Source organism: Grampus griseus (genome assembly GCF_964374135.1).
Source record: "Grampus griseus genome assembly, chromosome: 8".
Lineage (NCBI taxonomy): Eukaryota > Metazoa > Chordata > Mammalia > Artiodactyla > Delphinidae > Grampus > Grampus griseus.
In genome coordinates, this window is record NC_139002.1 from 20,649,092 (window position 1) to 20,672,513 (window position 23,422).

The 23,422-nt window shown below is 37.8% G+C and overlaps 1 protein-coding gene across 1 annotated transcript in view; it reads right to left on the reverse strand.

Annotated features, from left to right (window-relative positions):
• The window catches only part of BCO2 (beta-carotene oxygenase 2), a 43,133-nt gene that overhangs the window by 12,064 nt on the left and 7,647 nt on the right, over positions 1-23,422 (reverse strand). Inside the window, exons 3-8 of the mRNA XM_082660204.1 lie at positions 11,600-11,811; positions 11,296-11,411; positions 9,788-9,890; positions 3,531-3,659; positions 2,074-2,234; positions 765-932 (exon numbers count right to left, since the gene is read on the reverse strand). Coding sequence (XP_082516330.1) covers positions 765-932; positions 2,074-2,234; positions 3,531-3,659; positions 9,788-9,890; positions 11,296-11,411; positions 11,600-11,811 — 889 coding nt within the window. The remainder of the gene's footprint in view (positions 1-764; positions 933-2,073; positions 2,235-3,530; positions 3,660-9,787; positions 9,891-11,295; positions 11,412-11,599; positions 11,812-23,422) is intronic.

The following is a 23,422-nucleotide window of genomic DNA, read 5'->3' on the forward strand; positions in this document are numbered from 1 at the left end:
TCTGGTGGCGCAGTGGTTAAGAAGCTGCCTGCCAAAGCAGGGGACATGGGTTCGATCCCTGGTCTGGGAAAAGCCCATATGCCATGGAGCAACTAAACCCGCGAGCCACAACTATTGAAGTCCGCGCGCCTAGAGCCCGTGCTCCGCAACAAGAGAAGCCACTGCAATGAGAAGCCCGCACACCATAACGAAGAGTAGCCCCTGCTCGCCGCAACTAGAGAAAGCCTGCACGCAGCAACAAAGACCCAACACAGCCAAAAATTAATTAATTAATTAATTAAAATAAAACTATAGCAGAAAACAATTTACATTACATAATCCAAGGAAAAATTCTGCCTTTAACTGATTATCAGGAAAAAGTAAATCCCTTCAAGCTAGATGAACTGATACACTTTTTTTTATCGAAGAATTGATATTATAGTCCATTTTACTATTCCGTCCAGTAAATGTAAGTATGTTTAGTGCCCAAGTGTAATAAGGAACTAATCACAAGTGCTTCAAAACATATTTCTTGGCTTTCTTTAACATACTTTCTATTTATTAGGTATTATGTAAATACATACTTCAAATTATTTTGAAATATTAAATAAATTACAAAGCTGTATCTTCAACGCTTTAAAACCATTCTCCCTCCTTATTTATAAAAGAGGCAAGAGGAAAAAAAAAAAAAAGAGGCAAGAGAAACAGCTAATTCCAAACCCAAAGCCAGAACTTGGCTAGATCAAAAATATTTTGACAACTCATGACAAATCAGAGAATTTTACCTGATCAAGCTCTTTCCCAGTTTTCCTAAGATTCTGTAGTTGGTAAACTTCTAGGCTTCTTCCATCATCCTGACAGCACAAATCAATTACGACACAGCCCTGGTCCTCAAAGGCATTGATTTGGTGAAAAGTAACAAAAGGTTTACTGTAGTACATCCCTGGAAGAAGCTGCAGGGGAAAACACAAACAGTGAAAAATAGATTTTTTTTTTTTTTTTTTTTTGCGGTACGCGGGCTTCTCACTGTTGTGGCCTCTCCCTTTGCGGAGCACAGGCTCGGGACGCGCAGGCTCAGCGGCCATGGCTCACGGGCCCAGCTGCTCCACGGCATGTGGGACCTTCCCAGACCGGGGCACGAACCCATGTCCCCTGCATCAGCAGGCGGACTGTCAACAACTGCGCCACCAGGGAAGTCCAAAAGTAAATATTTTATTTTATTTCCTTTAGGGTACAGATCCACAAAGCTCAAATTAAGAAGATTTCCCCCTCTTTAAGTGACAGGCTTGGTAGGTATAAAAACCAGAATTTGGAATGTAGAAGCAAATATGCTTTGATTTAAAATCATCTCATCTCATATTAATCAATGAACTGGGGCTATTTTATATAGACCAATCAACTGTTTCAACTAACTTTAAAGTTCTCATGAAATACGGCCCAATATTTTGAAGGATAAATAAATCCTAGACTCTTAACTACATGGTTAAACAGAAAATACTTCTATTAAGAATTTATGAAAAATTAAGTGACTAATCCTTTGAAAAATGCACTCATTACTAAAATGGGATTTTTTTGGTAATGAAATTAGGGTACAGTAAATTTAGGATACTATTTCTTTAGAGAGGTTAAAAAGTAGACAAATACAATAGTGCTATTAATCAGGAGTATATAGAAAGATATTTAACTAATATGCTTTAGACTTTGGTAGGATTATCATATTTACATATCAAGAAATCATAGAAGCAGCTAATAAAAATATCGCTGCAAAAGTTACAGAAGACCTCTGCATGAACAATATCCTCTTTAGCAAATATTATATGGAAAAATCCATGCTAAAATGCTAAAAGGATTTCCTAGATGTCATTTTAATTGAATCAGATAATTTAAAGGATAAAACCATTTCCTACAATTTTCTAAAATGCAAAATCCACTGTACTAATTAATAAATAACTAGCCCTACTTATGGAAGAAGGTAATATCCTTGATTAAGACTGTCTTATGCAAGTAATGCCCAGTGAAGGCAAAAGTCAATCACATGGAAATTTGCCTTCATGTCCAATCATTTTCAAAATAAATACACTCAAAATTCTCCACCTGACCAGTGTGCTTATCCACCACATGAAACCATGTATTATACTGGGGTTCCCAGCTTATTCCATCTGAAAAGGCCTTTCCCCGAATTTTAGAAGTGATGATTTTCCACAGATTCATCTTTAGAGGCTGTTCAATGAAGACAATGTAGTTCCTTGTCATTCCTAAAAGGTTCAAGCAAACAATAAAGTGTTATTTGGCAAACTAGAGTTGTCTGAAATGTGACAGTTTGGGAACTTGTCTGAAGGCTTGGACACATTACTGCTGACCTAAACAAATGCCAGTCAGAAATAATTCTTCATCATTTCCCAGCTTTGCTATATATATTTTCTGTTCCTACATAAAAACAGGAACTGCTTAGAATAGCTTGGGTTGAATGCCCTCAACTTGCTTTTTGTCTTTTTTTTTCTTTCTTTCTTTTCAGATTGTTTTGGTTTAGGAACAAAGAAGCATTATATTAAAGTGTCATTTATGATCTGGACCTGTATTCCTTAATCCTTTTGCTATTTATACTGGAGGTAACGATCCAGCAGCAGATTGGCTATAAAGGTTTAGGATGCAGAAGATAAATATTCTGAGAAAAAGCTGAAGCAATCTACATGGAATATGAATTGCCTCCCGCAAAATATAATCAAGGTCTTTCCTGTATGTTTATTATTTGTGGTCCTTAAAGTTACCTAAAATATTGAATTCTGTCAATTTTTTATGGTCAAATTATTTTTTTAATTAAGACTTTATATTTTGGAGCAGTTTTAGGCTCACAACAAAATCGAGGGGAAGGTACAGAGGTTCCCCATATACCACCTGTCCCCAAACACGCACAGCCTCCACATTATCAATTTCCTCCACCAGAGTGGTCCATTTGTTACAACTGATGAACCTACATTGACACATCACAATCACCCAAAGTCCATAGTCTCTGTTGTGGAAACATACATAAATGTGTTTTTTTCCTTTGTATTTAGATATTCAATGACATACAACATAATAAAAAACCAACCAAAGAGACTGATTTCTATGACTAGGGGTTACTCATTGTGTCATCCTGGAGCAGGGGGCTGAAGGGAGAGGCTGTTCTCCATAGAGAACTGAAGTGGAGTTAGTGCTGGGTGATTAAATCTCAGCCTGACTCAATGTGCTGGGAAGGGACCAATGATTTCTTAAACTGACAACTATTTCCTAGAGCAGTCAATTAATTAAAAACTTTAAAATTAATTGGTGTTTCCAATTAAGTTTTTAGTAATTGCTTGTATTAAAATATCTTTTCAATCAGTCAGTTGGCTAGGGTAAGAAGTACGTGACTAAACAGAATAAACTTAATTGGCATTAAAATGCAACCTTCGTCTCTTATCACCATACTCTGATAAACTGTATTAACACAGTACTTGCCAAAATTAATCCCTCTGCAACAGTAACTTTAAGGCAGCCCCTATTAAAATTTGCCTTATCTTTGGGCTCACCAAAGCTGTGGTAGTAAGAAGGTTTCATCCTCTCTGCAGAAGCAATGGAACATATCACCTGGGCTCCATGGATTGTCTCCCCAGGGTCTACTTTCTCCGGAGGAACCCGAATAACATTATAGCAAGAACCTGGAAAATGGAAAGTCCTGTCTTAACCGTTTTACATTCATTTTAAGAAAAAAGATAAGCCTTGCACTTGTGAATTAGGCAAAAGCAGTTAAGAGATTTATACAATATGCGTGACACCCATATTTCTTTTTTTTAAAACATCTTTATTGGAGTATAATTGCTTTACAATGGTGTGTTAGTTTCTGCTTTATAACAAAGTGAATCAGTTATACATATACATATGTTCCCATATCTCTTCCCTCTTGCATCTCCCTCCCTCCCACCCTCCCTATCCCACCCCTCTAGGTGGTCACAAAGCACCGAACTGATCTCCCTGTGCTATGCGCCTGCTTCCCACTAGCTATCTATTTTACGTTTGGTAGTGTATATGTCCATACCACTCTCTCACTTTGTCACAGCTTACCCTTCCCCCTCCCCATATCCTCAAGTCCATTCTCTAGTAGGTCTGCATCTTTATTCCCATCTTACCCCTAGGTTCTTCATGACCTTTTTTTTTTTTCTTAGATTCCACATATATATGTTAGCATACGGTATTTGTCTTTCTCTTTCTGACTTACTTCACTCTGTATGACAGACTCTAGGTCTATCCACCTCACTACAAATAACTCAATTTCGTTTCCTTTTATGGCTGAGTAATATTCCATTGTATATATGGGCCACAGCTTCTTTATCCATTCATCTGTTGATGGACACTTAGGTTGCTTCCATGTCCTGGCTATTGTAAATAGAGCTGCGATGAACATTTTGGTACATGACTCTTTGAATTATGGTTTTCTCAGGGTATATGCCCAGTAGTGGGATTGCTGGGTCATATGGTAGTTCTATTTGTAGTTTTTCAAGGAACCTCCATACTGTTCTCCATAGTGGCTGTATCAGTTTACATTCCCACCAACAGTGCAAGAGTGTTCCCTTTTCTCCACACCCTCTCCAGCATTTATTGTTTCTAGATTTTTTGATGATGGACATTCTGACTGGTGTGAGATGATATCTCACTGTAGTTTTGATTTGCATTTCTCTAATGATTAATGATGTTGAGCATCCTTTCATGTGTTTGTTGTCAATCTGTATATCTTCTTTGGAGAAATGTCTGTTTAGGTCTTCTGCCAGTGTTTGGATTGGGTTGTTTGTTTTTTTGTTATTGAGCTGCATGAGCTGCTTGTAAATTTTGAAGATTAATCCTTTGTCGGTTGCTTCATTTGCAAATATTTTCTCCCATTCTGAGGGTTGTCTTTTGGTCTTGTTTATGGTTTCCTTTGCTGTGCAAAAACTTTGAAGTTTCATTAGGTCCCATTTGTTTATTTTTGTTTTTATTTCCATTTCTCTAGGAGGTGGGTCAAAAAGGATCTTGCTGTGATTTATGTCATAGAGTGTTCTGCCTATGTTTTCCTCTAAGAGTTTGATAGTGTCTGGCCTTACATTTAGGTCTTTAATCCATTTTGAGTTTATTTTTGTGTATGGTGTTAGGGAGTGTTCTAATTTCATATTTTTACATGTACCTGTCCAGTTTTCCCAGCACCACTTACTAAAGTGGCTGTCTTTTCTCCACTGTATATTCTTGCCTCCAGCTATTGTATTTTAATGTCCACAAATGGTTCACCTCTAGCTCTCGGAAGATGAACTCAATCCCATCTTCATAGGAAACGATAAGGTAGCAGCCAGGAATATCCTCAAATTCTATTTGTCCTTCTTCCCACTCCCCAGCTCCATAAACTACAATCTCCATTTGTACCCATGTCCAACTCCTTCCTTTCAGTGTTCTAGATCCCTGGGGTCACTTTGGGTCCCATGTCATCCTGTCTCATCAACATTCATTCATGCAATCATTCATCTGACTATTACTACTTCCTCAAGTTACCCACTCCTCAAGTAGCCTTTCCTGACTCTTCCCCACCCAAAGGCATTTGGTGTCCCTCCTTTATGCTTTAATTATATCCTATACTATCATAGTACTTATCTCATTGTACTATAATTTTCTGCTTATTTATCTGTTTCCTAGTAGACTGAGCTCTTCTGGAGCAGGAATTGTGTCTGATACATCTTTGCATCTTCAGTACCAAACAATGACTTGGCATTTAGTAGGTACACTATAAATAACTACTGACAGATTAACTAACAATATATGTTTGTTAAATCACTCAATGAATGAACAAATATTGAGGTCACATTGAATTATCTTCCTAGTGTTAGAAGTGCCAATGTAGGTCCTGAAGAACTTAGGTAACTTATAGAACTTCGCAATCACTAAGCTTCCTTTGGAACAAGATAACCATACAGTTCCCTACTCATTATCAGCAACTACTTACTGAGTGTCAACTATGTTCTAGGCATTCTTGTAAGAGTCCTAAGTACCATATCCTAAACACTTGTATACACCAGTGTACAAAATAGACAAAAGGCTCTTCATTTATAAAGCTCAAATTCTAAAAAAAATCATACAATAAGTAAAAATATAATGTATCAGATGATGAGAAGAACTATATTGAGAAATAAACCAGGGAATGGGGATTAGAAGTGAGTGTATAAGGATGGGGGCTACCGTTTGCAATTTTAATTATGGTGGTCTGGGAAGGTTTCACTAAGAAGGTGACATTTGAGTAAAGACCTGAAAGAAGTGAGGAAGAGAGCCTTGAGGATATCTGGGAGAAACACATTTCAGGTGGAGAGAAGATCAGATGCAAAGATTCTCAGCCAAGAATAAGTTTGGAGTGTTCAAATAAGAGCAATGAGGCCAGCGTGGCCCTATCCATAGTAAGCAAAGAGAAAATTCTAGATGAGGTGGGGTGGGTTAAAAGGATAATTGGCTGATATGCTAAGAATAAACTGAAGTGGGGCAAGGGGAGAAGTAAGGAGACTAGTTAAGAAGCTACTACAATAATTCAAATGAGAAAGAATGGTGGCCTAAACCAGAGTGGTGGCAATGGAGGTGATACGAGGTAGTCGGATTTTTGATATATTTTGAAGGCATTATTGAAATTACTTTTTGACCCATTAGATGTGGATGTGAGAGAGGTATAAAAAATGATTCCAAAGTTATCATCTTAAGCAAGTGGAAGGACAGAGTTGCCATCAACTGACATAGGGAACATTTTAAGCAGAGAAAGTTTAGGGGGAAAGATCAAGAGTTTGGTTTTAAAAAAATTAATTTTGTAACATCTATCAGACATCTTAGTAAAAACACTGAGTAAGCAACTAACTGATGGGGAGGTCTAGGTTAGGACATTATATGTTTTGAGAACCAATTATAAATAAAACACCATGCTTTATACAGTGATGAGTTATAAAAGAAATGAAAGACAAACTCTAGAGTTCCAAGAGTACCATACTACTATCTAACTGTTTATGTATTTTAAATTAGTACTTAAAACTAGCTGGATTAATGTTTAGAGGATTTTTTTTTAATTTTAAAAAGTCTTTTTAAAATACCTAGAAAGGTAGAAATTATTAGCAAGCACTTTATTTACAAAGAAAATCACTAAATTTCCCCCAAATGCATACTATCTAGTACAGCTCCCTGCAGCTACATGTACATTTGCGTTCCAGTTTAAAAATTCATCACTGAACCAAATAATCAAGTAAGAAAGAAGTAAATCCAGTTTTAGTTGAGATTAGAAGATCAAGAGAAAAAATTTCTGTCTCAGCAATTGGATTAAGTGACAATTACTCAATTCACTAAATTTGAACACTGCTAGTTAATGAACTGTCCTAACTTCAAGTCTTGAAGGCATGAGCAAAGCAGACAGTCACCCAGGAAACACCCAGCAGAGAACTGAATGCCTAGAGGAATGACCTGCCCAATACTGTGAGCCTAACTCTGGGAGATTCTTCAGGACTTTGTATAAACATCAAATTGAGGCAAAATAACAAGCACAGCCTCTGATGATTGGTGGCAAGGTTTCTCAAAGATTCATGGGCCACTTGCACCAAAATCACCTGGAGATCTTGTTAAAATGTACCAAGATAAGGAGTGAAAGTGTAGTTACAATGCAGATTCTTAACCCCTTTTCAGGTCTCGTGTACCAGAATCTCTGAAGATGAAGCCCAGTGATCTACAATGCTAGGAAGCATTCCAGATGGTTTTTAGGTGCTCTAAAGGCTGAGAATCACTGATCTAATGACTATTTATTTTAGAAAAATAATTAAGAATGGTTAAACAGTATTTCTCATATTATGAACTAGTTACAAAGTTATCTACTTGGGTATTAGAGTTAATTTATTAAGAAATAAATTTTTTATGATCAAAAAAGATGCATGGACAAAATACTGCTGAGTCAGTTTACCCATTTGCTGAAAGATTTTACCTAAAAAGATGTTTGCTGTCTCCTATAACAGCTTTGAAGAATACATCCCAACCCGAGATCAGGTAACAAAGAAGAGAGAGGGCTGAGTGATGAAGTTTCCAGGGTACCCTATCTCTTCTTGAGCTGGTAAAAAGCAAACCTGCAGTATTCATTTTCATATACACTCATACATGTAAATATGGAGAGGTAGAGATGAACAACCCACAAAGTCAATTACTTACCAAAGGTATATATTAACCTATTCAAAAGTTAACCCATACAAAAGATTCGTAGTAGGGCTTCCCTAGTGGCGCAGTGGTTGAGAGTCCACCTGCTGATGCAAGGGATACGGGTTCGTGCCCCGGTCCAGGAAGATCCCACATGCCACGGAGCAGCTGGGCCCGTGAGCCATGGCCACTGAGCCTGTGCATCCCGAGCCTGTGCTCCGCAACGGGAGAGGCCACAACAGTGAGAAGCCCGCGTACCGCAAAAAAAAAAAAAAAAAAAAAAAAAAAAAAAAAAGATTCGTAGGTTATAGATGACAGAATGACAGCTAAGATAGTCAGAAACTTCTAATGCTTACACTTACACATTCCTTTTCAAACAGAGAGAGATGTGTACTTGGGTACAGGATAATGAATGTGCATGCCCTGAGAGAATCCTCTGTAGTCAGTGATGAATAATTAAGATGATCTAATGGAGTGACCAGTAGCAAGTTTTTGTGTGTTACTCAGACTAGACACCCGAAGCCTGCCTAAGCAAGCATCTTAAATCTTCTCAAGGTTCACTGCCCTTGTCTATAAAATGGGGGTAGTAACAGCCTTTCGTAATGCCATGGATAGACATACAGATTATCATACTAAGTGAAGTAAGACAGACAGAGAAAGACAAATATACAATATCATTTATATGTGGAATCTAAAACAAATGAACAAACTTATGGTTGCCAAAGGGGAAAGGGGTGGGGAATAAATTAGGAGTTTGGGATTAGCAGATACAAACTACTATATATAAAATATATGTAAAATAAACAACAAGGTTGTACTGTATAACACAGGGAACTATGTTCGATATCTTGTAATAAACCATAATGGAAAAGAATATATATATACATATATATGTAACTGAATCACTTTGCTGTATACCAGAAACTAACACAACATTGTAAATCAACTATACTTCAATTTTAAAAAGATAAAAATAATAGTACCTTTCTCAGAGACTTTCATAAAGATTAAATGAGAAAATATATGGAAAATACGGTTAACACCAGCACATACTAGGCACTCAATAAATGCTAGTTATCGTTATTAGCCATTAGAACCTTCTGGAACAGAATAATAGGCAGCATATGGATGACCAGGAAAGAGATGTGATATAAGTGGTTGTGAATGCAACCAAACTTTAACCTTAACTTACTTTGTAGTGTTTTACTCCCATGGTAATAATAAATTCCTTCCTATGTAATATACAGTATACCTTCTCTATATCTCTTTGCTGTAGCATTCTAAATTTCTTATACTTACAATATGGTACTTCCCAATAATTCAAGTTTGAGAAATACATTACTCATCCCTACAATGCTTGTGAGCCAAAAAGCATAATGGAACATAAAAATGTGAGTCATGCTGAAAAGATCACATAGAAAATCAGCTTCCAAGCATATGTGCAAAAAGACAACAGAACTTAATTATAAATTATATATTTTAAGTTCAGTAATGCTACTTTGGAGATTTCTTTCTGAACCTTTCAAATGAAGTTTCATATATGTTAACATCTTGGCCATAATGGAACTGTGGGAAGATAGTTAACTCCCAATTATTTTTTAAAAGACCCCCATCCCAACTTTACCATGTTGCCCATAGGAGTTCCCCATGTTGTATGCTGTTCCATCTTTGTCATAATGAGGATGTGCAGTTGCTCCATTCACAGCAATAAATTTGCTCCAGTCTACCTGCAAATTTAAGACCATACAGAGACTTAAATGTTACATGGGAAGATCTCTATTTAGACACATAGACAGTAGGGATGTGTCAAATATTTTTAAAATAAGATATAAAAACTACAGTTTAAGCCCTAATGTCTCACCTCTGAGAAATCAAAATTATTTTTCCTACTAAAGAAAAAGAAACTAAGACCAAAGAACAACAAAACCAAACAAAAACTCTACCACCACCAACAACAAAAAATGGACAAAAATGATTATCCAGTACGAATTTTTTATTTTGCCCAAGATCACAAGATCACAGGAAAGATCAAAAGAATAAGAATTAAAATTAAAATTCTGGCCCAAAGTTTTATTTTATCTTTAATTAATGTGTAACGTGAAGGCAGTATGGGTCTAGATAATCTCCAGTCCAGTTCTACCTGTAGCTAGGCAGAAAATGAATTGGCAAAAATAAGTCTGGCTATTGTAAATAGTGCTGCAATAAACATTGTGGCACACAACTCTTTTTGAATTATGGTTTTCTCAGGGTATATGTCCAGTAGTGGGATTGCTGGGTCATATGATAGCAACCTAATGGATCAAGAGATGAATGGATAAAGAAGATGTGGCACATATATACAATGGAATATTACTCAGCCATAAAAAGAAACGAAACTGAGTTATTTCTGGCGAGGTAGATGGACATAGAGTCTGTCATACAGAGTGAAGTAAGTCAGAAAGAGAAAAACAAATACCGTATGCTAACACATATATAAGGAATCTAAAAAAAAAAAAGGTTCTGATGAACCTAGAGGCAGGACAGGAATAAAGACACAGATGTAGAGAATGGACTTGAGGACACGGGGAGGGGGAAGGATAAGCTGGGACGAAGTGAGAGAGTGGCATGGATATATATACACTACCAAATGTAAAATAGATAGCTAGTGGGAAGCAGCTGCATAGCACAGGGAGATCAGCTTGGTGCTTTGCAACCACCTAGAGGGGTGGGATAGGGAGGGTGGGAGGGAGATGCAAGAGGGAGGGGATATGGGGATATATATACGTATGCATATAGCTGATTCACTGTGTTATACAGCAGAAACTAAAACAACATTGTAAAAAAATTATACTCCAATAAATATGTTAAAAAAATATTTAAAAAAATAAGTCTGTACTACTCTATTTCTCCTTCGCCCTAGCCTTCAGACATTAGGACTAAGGAAGAAGAAGTCTAGAACTATCTTTAAGGAAAACCCCAACCCCACAGGCCCTTCTAACCAGGACAGGGGGTACACAATGATGTGAATCAGTGGGTAACTTTGGTTTTGTTTAAGGATCCAATTTTTTCTTCAGATATTAGCTACTCTACAAAGTATTTGGAATGGAGAAAAATTTTAGGGTTTATTATATTCGTTTTTAACCTATATTTTACCTTTTCTGTTTTTTCCAGGGTTTCAATGTCCACTTTGTTCATGAAGTTGGTTTCCGTACTAATGTAGTAATCACCCTTGTACTGCACATAGTTGACATTGGTGTTGTCAGTAATTGCTGAAATCAAACCCCAGAGTTATTTAAACACCACAGCTTTCTCAAGGGAGAAAGCAGTTTAAACATCCTCTCATATCAAAAAAATATATATTTCAATATTCATATTTATATAGCTTGACATATATCATAATAATTTAAAGAATCATCACTATCCCCTGCAAATTCTGAGCATATTAAAGGCTGCTTACCAGGCGGTTCAAATTTTGACAGGAAACGTTCAAAAACATTCTTGCATGGATCGGGGAGAGCCAATGTGCCAAATTCTGAGATCACAATTCGATCATGAACACTGTTGGCCTTATATGTATCACTCTGTAGAAACTTGCTCCTGTATGTCACTGTGCCCTTCTCCACCTTGAACTGGTGAAGTAAAGCCATTCCATCAAACCAGTGATTGTACCTTTAAACAGGAGCAAAAATAGAAAAATAAATATTAGGAAGATAAACATGGGGTCAAAATGAGAGATTTCAAATACAGAAATAAGGAAATGGGATGGCTTCCCAGCAGAACCTGCTCAGTCAAAGAACTTGAAATTAAGGGTTGAGAGCTTTTGAGTATATCCTGGAGTACAACAATGAAAGAGCAACTTACATTCTCTTGACCCTTACCCCTTCTCAAAAAGCTCACACATCAGAGGGCTAAAGAAAAACCCTAAGCTGGTGATGCCTAAGATAATTCTGTCTTTAACCTATAGCCAAGATATCATCATATGGAATGCTTGACATTTCTCAAATTAAAATGGATTCCAAAACTTTTAGAGATAGTTATCTTCATATCTTATACATATTACATTTTCTATTTATTTAAAATTTTTTCAAATTTATCAGAACTATGCTAAAGTAAGCAAGTAAGATGACTACCCATGACTACCCTTACTGGATAATCATTTTCGTCCATATAATTACACTATAGAAATGATGTATCTAAATGATGGAACATCAAAACTGTAAGGAAAAGTTTGTGCTTTGCTTTTAAAAGGGTTTAATATTATTTAGTCTTTTCTCTCTTATGCTTGACAGATTGAATGCTTAATGTCTTCAGCATGAATAACAACTAAAAGGCTTGGTCTTCTCTTAAAGGCTTGTCTTAAAAGGCTACGGTCTTGAAAGCAGGGATTCAAAGAGCTATTTGTACACCCATCTTACAGCAGCATTATTTACAGTAACCAAAAGGTGGAAACAACCCAAGCGTCCATCAGCTGAAAAATGGGATAAACAAAATTTAACATACAACGGAATATTATACAGCCTTAAAAAGGAAAGAAATTCTGTCACATGCTATAACATGGATAAACCTTAAGGACACCATCTAAATGAAATAAGCCAGTCACAAAAGGCAAATACTATATGATAGCACTTACATGAGATATCTAAAGTAGTCAAATTCACAGAAACAGAAAGTAGAATGGTGGTTACCAGGGGCTCAGGGGAGGGGGAAATGGAGAGCTATTGTTTAATGGGTATAGAGTTTCAGTTTATCAAGATGAAAAAGTTCTGAAGATCTGTTTCACAACACTAACCTGTACATTTAAATATGGTTGAGTTGTGTTTTTTACCACAATTTTTTTTTAACTGCAGGAAATAAAGGTGTTTTTTTTTAAGGCCCTCTTTATGCAGTGATTTGAGATGACATCTTTATAATTTTATCATTTTTGATATGAGAGGATGTTTAATCTGCCTTCTCCCTCAATTTTATTGAGTTTATAAACTCAATTTCCGTAAGTTCTTGGGTCCATTTCTGGGCTTTTTATTCTGTATCACTTGTCTATTTGTCCATTCATGCATCAATATCACAATGTTTTAATTATAGAGTCTTTATAGTATATTTTAACATCTGACAGGGCTAGTCCCCACCCCTCGCTGAGAATTTTCTTTTTTAGTGTTTTCTTGACTATTCTTGCATATTTATTTTTCCACATGAACTTTAGTATTCATTTGTCTAACTTCCTTTAAAAACTGGAATTTTTATTAAGATTGTATTAAATTTAAAAATTAACTTAGGGAGAACTGACATGTTTGTGATGTTGAATCATCCAGCCTATTCAAGAACAGAGGATCTTTCTAGTTAATTGTGTCTTTTAGGAGTGTTTGAAAGTTTGCACATTTCTTGTTAAACCCATTTCTGAGCATTTACTCTTCTTTGTTGCTATTTTAAATGAGGTTTTTTCCTACCATTATGCCCCCTAACTGGTTATTATTTGTGTATATGAAAGCTAGTGACTTCAGTATGTTAATTTTACATCCTGTTACCTCACCTTTTATTTGTTTGTGTTATTCTGTCATTAATTCTCTGCGGCTTTCCAGGTTTACTTTATTAATCCGTGTGCCTCTAATTAATTTCTTTAGTCTAATTGTATTGGCTACATCTGGTTAAATAGAAGTGAAGATAGTAGCCATTCTTTCCTTGTTTCTGCTTTAGAAAAAAACTTGTAATGTTCCCCAATTAATATTACTGGTTTTAGGACTAAAACGAAAATATATTAATTTATACCTGTGTGTAGATATATACGTGTATATATATGTATACATGTATATATATACACACACATATACTCACATATATAAATATATGTATATATAAAATACATATATAAATAGGTATGTATGTGTATATATATATATATACAAAATTGTGTTAAGAAAGTATCCCTCAAGTCCTACTATCTTGAGTATTTTTATGAGGAATGGATGTTGAATTTTGACAAACATTTTATTAGCATTTATGGAGAAGATTATGATTATGACTATGATTATGATTATTTTTCTTGAGATCTATTAATATGGTATATGACAGTAATGGATTTCCAAATAATGAACCTATCTTGCATTCTTGGAATTAATCCTACTGAATTACAGTGAATTATATGTTTAATGTAGTGTTGGATTCTGTTTGCTAAGAAAATATTTATTAGTATTATATTAGTAGTATATATTTTGTACTTTTTTATGGATATTCATAAATAATATGAATAATTGTCTTCTTTTTTGTAACAATTTTATCATGTATAGATATCAATATTATACTTGCTTCATAAAAAGAAGTGGGAAACTTCCCTTCATTTTCAATCCTTTAAAATAATATATAGAGCACTGAAACTATCTGATAGTTGAAGGTTTGGTAGAATTTCCCTGTGAAATAATCTGGGCCTACTGCTTTTTTTAAGAAGCAGTTTCACAATAAGTTTCTTGTTTTCTTCAACAGAAATTGGTCTGTTTAAACTTTCTACCTCTATCAATTTTGGTAATCTGTATTTCCTCAGGGAATTATCCATTTCCTTGAGCTTTTCAAATGTATTTGCATAAAGGCCAACAAAATCTTCTATAATTTTTTATCTATTTCAATGGCTTCTTTTTCATTGTCATTTCTCTCTTTTCTTCTTTTCTTTTCTATTTTTCTTTTTTTTTTTGGCCACACCATGCAGCTTGTGGGATCTTGGTTCCCTGACCAGGCATCGAACCCGTGTCCCCTGCAATGGAAGTGCAGAGTCCTAACCACTGGACCGCCAGGGAATTCCTTCATTGTCATTGTTTTCTCCCTTTTTCCTTGATAACGTTAGCTAGTGGTTTCTCACTCTATTTTGGTAATTTTTATCAAAAAACATTAAAAACAAAATAGTTTCAATGATTATTGTTATTCTGGTCTAAATCCCAATAAAATCATGATACGTAGAGCCAAACACAATACTCTGTGTATAAACTCAGACATTCAGATTCCTCATTTAAGATATTTCATATTCTTTTCTTTCTTTCTTGTTTTTATTTGTTACCACCTCAAATTGCTGACTTGCACTGAGCTGTCAAGCAAAATCCCTAATTTTTAACACATTCTGCTGTTAAACCAATCTCTTCCATCTTCATTCTTGTAATAACTGGTTTTCTTTTTTCTTTTTTTTTTTTTTTTGCGGTACGCGGGCCTCTCACTGCTGTGGCCTCTCCCGTTGCAGAGCACAGGCTCCGGACGCGCAGGCTCAGCGGCCATGGCTCATGAGCCCAGCTGCTCTGCGGCATGTGGGATCTTCCCGGACCGGGGCACGAACCCGTGTCCCCTGCATCGGCAGGCGGACTCTCAACCACTGCGCCACCAGGGAAGCCCATAACTGGTTTTCTTGATTCATATTTACCTTTAATAAATTTTAACTTGTTAGATTCCACCTCACAAGATCCTTCTAGACTACCCTGTCATTCTATGCATTCATTTATTCAAATCAACCAACATTTTTTGAGTCCCTACTATCTGCCAGGCATTGTCCAAGCCCAGCAATTACAGGCATGTAAATAACTATAATACAAAATGATTACTGCAACAATGGAGAAGTGTTAAAAAACGTTATCTATGCACAGGAGCAACAGGATGGAAGGATGAGGTTATCAGGGAAAGATCAAGAGGAAAGAAGACATTTGGCTGGTCCTTTAAGGATGTTCGCCAACTGGAGAAGAGTAGAAGGGTATCCTAGTGAGAGGTAATAATAAAAAAAAAAAAAGGCAGAGCCTGAAGGCATATGGTATCTTGGAGGAATAGCTAGTAAACAAATTAGTGTGTAGACAAGAGCTGTCAGTGGCGGGCGACGATGATGGACAAACAGGTCAGCACAAGACCTACCAGCACTTAAATTTAAGGCTTAAACTTCAACAGGAAAGCATGAAGTTTTGGAACAGGAAAGTGAAACTGTGAGACTCGTATCTTAAGAAGGTCACTCTGGACACAGAGTAGAATATGGGACAGAAAGAGGAGCATTCAGGCAATAATACAAGTGAGAAAAGATAAGAGACTAAACTGAAGCAGTACAGTTAGAAAGGAACAAATAGCAGAAATAAGTCAGAGATGACTGACAGGAGGTAGGCAGTGACAAAAAGAGAGAGTCCAAAAAGTCACACCTGAATGGATGGTGATGCTTTAACCGAGACAGAGAATACATGAAGAGCAAGCATTGGGGAAAAGCAAACAGTTCAGTTTTGAACAAGAGTCTGAGCCGTTTGCAAACCATCAGGGTAGAGATGTTCCACAGCCAGTTGGGAAAATACAGGTCTAGAGCACAAGAGATGGGTGTGGGGTGGGAGAGAGATATTTGAGAGTATCTCTGTGTGACAGACATAACCATAGGTGCAAACGGGATAATAACACCATCTACTGAACACTTACTACATGCCAGGTACTGTGCTAGGCACTTCACCACATCTTTTCATACATACATATATATATATATATATAGTGTGTGTGTGTGTCTGTGTGTATATAGAGTTGACCCTTGAACAACATGACTTTGAACTGCGTGGGTCCACTTATACACAGATTTTTTCAGTAGTAAATACTGTGGTACTACATGATCTGCAGTTGGTTGATGCAGAACCACAGATGTGAAGCAACCATGGGTATAAAGGCCTGACTATAAGTTATACACAGTTTTCCCACTATGCAGCGGGCTGGCGCCCCTAACCCCCATGTTGTTCAAGGGTCAAATATATAAATATTTATCCCCCTCTTCACATTGATTAGAGATGTGGAACTACTATTACCATATTACAGATGTGGAAACCACAGTTCAGAGCAACAACAAGCCCAGGGTCACAGGACAGGTAAGTGGCAGAACAAGGATCTCAACCCAGGGCTGACTCCAAAACCTGGGATCTACAACACCCACAAAAGTAAGGTGAACCATAAGAAGTTATTTGGCAAGAAAGGGAGTGGAGAGAGAGGGCACTGAGGGAAAGAAGAGAATGAAAATGCACTGAGTGCCCATCGGTGTCAGCCACTGAATGAAGCTCTTTGTATGCATTATCTCCTTTAATCATCATATCCAGTCATTAAAATCGATTTTATTAGCCCCATTTTTCATGTGGAAAACCTTGCTCAAGATCACAGTGCTGACAAGTGGTGAAAATGAAATCTGAACCCACCCCATCTTACTCTAAAGAATGTATTATCTCTACTATAGCAAAGAAAGCATACAATGAGAGAAAAGGAGGGAATGCTCAAGTCAGAGGCTGGGGTATATCAACATCAAAGGGGCAGTGAAGTGAGCAGCAAAAAAAATTATTTTAGAACATGCAATCAGAGAGACAGAAGAAGAATCAAGAGAAAGTGTTATGTGGGAATCCAGGACCAGAGAATGTTAGGACGGGTGGTCAAAAAGGTCAAATGCTATAGAAAAGTCAGGCTGAGGACTGGAAAACCCATTTCATTTACATTTAAGAGGCTTTGGTGACCTTTTTGAGAACTGATAGCATGCACGGTGGGGTGAAAAGTCAGATGGCAGTGAACTGAGAAGACCTCAGGAAGGAGGAAAACAGAAATGGTGAGAGGAGGAGAGAGGGTATTTGCTGGAGAGGAAGGTGGGAAGGAATGAGGGTTTTTTAGGATGAGAGGACATTTGCAGGCTGAGATGAGGGGTTAGTGAAGCAGAAACAGATACAAGGGGAGGAGCATGAATGAGGAGGGAAGAGGGCCACTTCCCCTGATGATGATGAGAGGCAGGAATAGGTACCTCTGTGGGGAGACGGGGAGGTGGGGAAGACGGCAGCTGAAGGAGCTCAAATCCAATTGCCCCTCTATCCATTACAAAGTAGGCAGGTCTATCTGTTGAGAGTGAAAGGGACAGGGAGAGTGACGCAGGCTTCAGGAAAGGGACGCTGTGGGAAGCTGGAAAGAGCTAAAGATTTCCTGGCAGCACCAAGGACTCAGCTGGGGCTGGAAATCGTAATTTTGTAATTGAATCAACCCGCAAGGTTCTGTGTTTCCTCTAGAAGCGCTCAGCAGGCCTGGGCCCTGAGTGGAGGAAACCAGAAATAAGCTAATGTAGGACCAGAACTGGTCAGAGGAGAGGCAGAGATCGCTAAGGCAAAGGAAGTGAGGACGGTGATGAGAGTGTATTTGAAGGGATTGATCGTGGAATCTGCACCTGGCAGAAGAAACTAAATGAAAGCTGATAAACTGAGAAGATGGAGAAGAGTAAGGAGAAGAGAACTTGATGCGATTGAAAATAAGTTTCATGGGAATGGAGGAGTGTGGAAATTGGGGCTTTGAGCACCGAGTGGAGTTTCAGAGTTCAGGATTTCAGGGGTAGGGCAATTCTGTGGAATAAGATGCAGGATGTGGCCTCAGTACGTGCCCTTAGTGAAGTGGCACAGAGGGGGAAAAATCATTGCAGTGGGGATGGTCAAGGAATTACAAGGCTGGAGTATCTTCATCATGGATCCTGAAGTCATTCCAGAAGAGTGGTAGATGGTTAAATCCTGAGGATATTTACTACTGTGCCCAGAGTCATGTGATTTTAAAAACTGATAAGCATGCCTTCAATGCAATCATTGATAAAAGTTTTTAATTAAAGAAAGGTCTTTGTCATGTCACTACTATGTCTGCATGTTGATCTTTTGAGTGGCATCTAACAAAGAGATCAGAGATTCACAACCATGTGGGGCTATTCTTGTCCACAGGTTAAGAGTCACATTGACTTCAGGTCTCTACCTCTCCCTTTAAATCTAATTTGGGATCTCAAAGATAGCAGAGTAAAGGGACATGCATTCACCCCTTCTTGCAAGAGCACTGGAATCACAACGGCTGAGCAACCATCGATGGAAAAACACTGGAACCTACAGAAAGGATACCCTACATCCAAAGACAAAGTAGAGGCCACAGTGAGATGGTAGGAGGGGTGCAATCGCAATAGAATCAAATCCCATACCCACTGGATGGGCAACCCACAGACTGAAAAGCAATTATACCACAGACGTTCTCCCACTGAGTGAAGGTTCTGAGCCCTGCGTTGGGCTTCCCAGCCTGGGGGTCCAGCAATAGGAGGAGGAGTCCACAGAAAGACCAGCTTTGAAGGCCAGTGGGATTTGATTGCAGGACTTCCACAGGAATGGGGGAAATAGAAACTCCACTCTTGGAGGGCACATACAAAGTATTCTGCTCACCAGGACCCAGGGGAAAAAGCAGTGACCCCATAAGAGACTGGGCCAGACTACCTACTAGTATTGGAGGGTCTCTTGCAGAGGCAGGGGACAGCTGTGGCTCACTGTGGGGACAAAGACACTGGCAGCAGCAGTTCTGGGAAGTACTCATTGGTGTGAACCCTCCTGGAGGCCGCCATTAGCCAAGAGAATTCAGCACCACCAGACCAGCTTTGCAACAAATGCTAAAGGAACTCCTCTAGTCGGGGCAGAGACCAGAAACTTAAAATAACCTTGTACACATATAGACTGCTATATCAAAACCTCATGGGAACAGCAAGCCCAAAAACTACAATAGATAGACACACACAAAAGAAAAAGCAACCCAAACACAACACTAAGGATGGTCATCAAACCACAAAAGAAGAGAACAAAAGAGGAAGAGAAGAAAAAGACTTACAAAACAAACCTAAAACAATTAAGAAAATGGCAATAGGAACATACATATCAATAATTACCTTAAATGTAAATGAATTAAGGGGCTTCCCTGGTGGCACAGTGGTTAAGAATCCACCTGCCAATGAAGGGGATGTGGGTTCAAGCCCTGGTCTGGGAAGATCCCACATGCCGCAGAGCAACTAATCCCATGCACCACAACTACTGAGCCTGCGCTCTACAGCCCACGAGCCACAACTACTGAGTCTGTGCACCACAACTACTGAAGCCCGTTCGCTCTAGGGCCGGTGTGCCACAACTACTGAGCCCATGTGCTGCAACTACTGAAGCCCGCAAGGCCACAGCCCATGCTCCGCAACAAGAGAAGCCACTGCAAGGAGAAGCCCGCGCACCACAAAAAGAGTAGCCCCCACTCACCGCAAACAGAGAAAGCCCACACACAACAACGAAGACCCAACACAGCCAAAACTAAATAAAATTTTTTTTAAATGTAAATGAATTAAATGCTCCAACCAATCCTGCAGTACTAAGAGGGAAGTTTATAGCAATACAATCTTACCTCAAGAAACAAGAAAAATCCCAGATAAACAACCTAAACTTACATCTAAAGGAACTAGAGAAAGAAGAACAAACAAAACCTAAGTTCGTAGAAGGAAAGAAATCATAAAGATCAGAGCAGAAATAAATGAAATAAAAATGAAGAGAACAATAGCAAAGATCAATGAAATTAAAAGCTGGTACTTTGAAAAGATGAACAAAATTGATAAACCTTTAGCCAGACTCATCAAGAAAAAAGCGAGGGGACTCAAATCAATAAAATTAGAAATGGAAAAGGAAAAGTTAACAAGTGACACCACAGAAATACAAAGGATCATAAGAAACTACTACAAACAACTGTATACCAATAAATGGACAACCTGGAAGAAATTGACAAATTCTTAGAAAGGTACATTATCCCAAGACTGAACCAGGAAGAAACAGAAAATATGAACAGGCCAATTACAAGCACTGAAGTTGAAATTGTGATTTAAAAACTCCCAACAAACAAAAGTCGAGGCCTGATGGCTTCAGAAGTTCTACCAAACATTTAGAGAAGAGCTAACACCTATCTTTCTGAAACTCTTCCAAAAAATTTCAGAGGAAGGAGAGCTCCCAAACTCATTCTATGAGTCTACCATCACCCTGATACCAAAACCAGACAAAGATACCACAAAACAGACAAAGATATCACTGATGAACATAAGACGCAAAAATCCTCAACAAAATACTAGCAAACAGAATCCAACAACACATTAAAAGGATCATACACCATGATCAAGTGGGATTTATCCCAAGGATGCAAGGATTTTTCAGTATACACAAATCAGTCAATATGATACTCCACATCAACAAACTGAAGAATAAAAACCATATGATCATTTCAATAGATTCAGAAAAAGCTTTTGACAAAATTCAGCACCCATTTATGATAAAAACTCTTCACAAAGTGGGCATAGAGGGAACATATCTCAACATAATAATGGCCATATACGAAAAACCTACAGCTAACATCATACTCAATGGTGAAAAGCTGAAGGCATTTCCTCTAATATCAGGAACAAGACAACGATGTCCACTCTCGCCACTTTTATTCAACATAGTTTTGGAAGTGCTAGCCACGGCAATCAGAGAAGAAAAAGAAATAAAAGGAATCCAAATTGCAAAAGAAGAAGTTAAACTGTCACTGTTTGCAGATGACATGATACTATACATAGAAAATCCTAAAGATGTCACCAGAAAAATACTAGAGCGCATCAACGAATTTGGTAAAGTTGCAGATTATAAAATTAATACACAGAAATCTCTTGCATTTCTATACACTAACAACAAAAGACCAGAAAGAGAAATTAAGGAAACAATCCCATTTACCATTGCATCAAAAAGAATAAAATACCTAGATATAAGTCTACCTAAGGAGGCAAAAGACCTGTACTCTGAAAACTATAAGATGCTGATGAAAGAAATCAAAGATGACACAAACAGATGGAAAGATATACCATGTTCTTGGATTAGAAGAATCAATACTGTGAAAATGACTATACTACTCAAGGCAATCTACAGATTCAATGCAATCCCTATCAAATTACCAATAGCATTTTTCACAGAACTAGAACAAAAAATCTTAAAATTTGTATGGAGACACAAAACACCTGGAATAGCCAAAGCAATCTTGAGAAAGAAAAATGGAGCTGGAGAAATCAGGCTTCCTGGCTTCAGACTATACTGCAAAGCTATAGTCATCAAAACAGTACAGTACTGGCACAAAAATAGAAATATAGATCAATGGAACAGGATAGAAAGCCCAGAAATAAATCCACTCACCTATGGTCAATTAATCTACAACAAAGGAGGCAAGACTATACAATGCTGGAAAGACAGTCTCTTCAACAAATGGCGCTGGGAAAACTGGACAGCTATATGTAAAAAAATGAAATTAGAACATTCTTTAACACCATACACAAAAATAAGCTCAAAATGGATTAAAGACCCAAATGCGAGACCGGACACTATAAAACTCTTAGAGGAAAACACAGGCAGAACACTCTCTGACATAAATCACAACAATATTTTTTTTCGATCCATCTCCCAGAGTAATAGAAATAAAAACAAAAATAAACAAATAGGACCTAATTAAACTCAAACGTTTTTGCACAGCAAAGGAAACCATAAACAAAACAAAAGGACAACCCACAGATTGGGAGAAAATATTTGCAAATGATGTGCTCAACAAGGGATTAGTCTCCAAAATTTACAAACAGCTCATGCAGCTTATATCATCAAAACAAATAACACAGTCAAAAAATGTGCAGAAGACCTAAATAGACTTTTCTCCAAAGAAGACATATAGATGGCCAAAAGGCACATGAAAAGATGTTCAACATCACTAATTATTAGAGAAATGCAAATAAAAACTACACTGAGATATCACCTCACACCAGTCAAAATGGCTATCATCAAAAAGACTACAAACAAGGCTTCCCTGGTGGCGCAGTGGTTGAGAGTCCGCCTGCCGATGCAGGGGACACGGGTTCGTGCCCTGGTCCGGGAAGATCCCACATGCCGCGGAGCGGCTGGGCCCGTGAGCCATGGCCGCTGAGCCTGCGCGTCTGGAGCCTGTGCTCCGCAGCGGAGAGGCTGCAGCGGTGGGAGGCCCACATACCGCAAAAAAAAAAAAACAAAAAAAAAACCAAAAAAAAACGACTACAAACAATAAATGCTGGAGAGGATATAGAGAAAAGGGAAACCTCCTACACTGTTGGTGGGAATATAAATTGGTACAGCCACTATGGAGAACAGTATGGAGGCTCCTTAAAAAACTAAAAATAGAGCTACCATTTGATCTTGCAATACCACTCCTGGGCATATATCTGGAGAAAAACATGGTCCAAAAGGATACATGCACTCCAATGTTCATTGCAGCACTGTTTACAATAGCCAAGATATGGAGGCAACCTAAATGTCCATCGACAGAGGAATGGATAGAGAAGAGGTGGTACATACATACAATGGGATATTATTCATCCATTAAAAAGAATGAAATAATGCCATTTGCAGCAACGTGGACAGACCTAGAGATTGTCATACTGAGTGAAGCAAGTCAGACAGAGAAAGAGAAACATTGTATG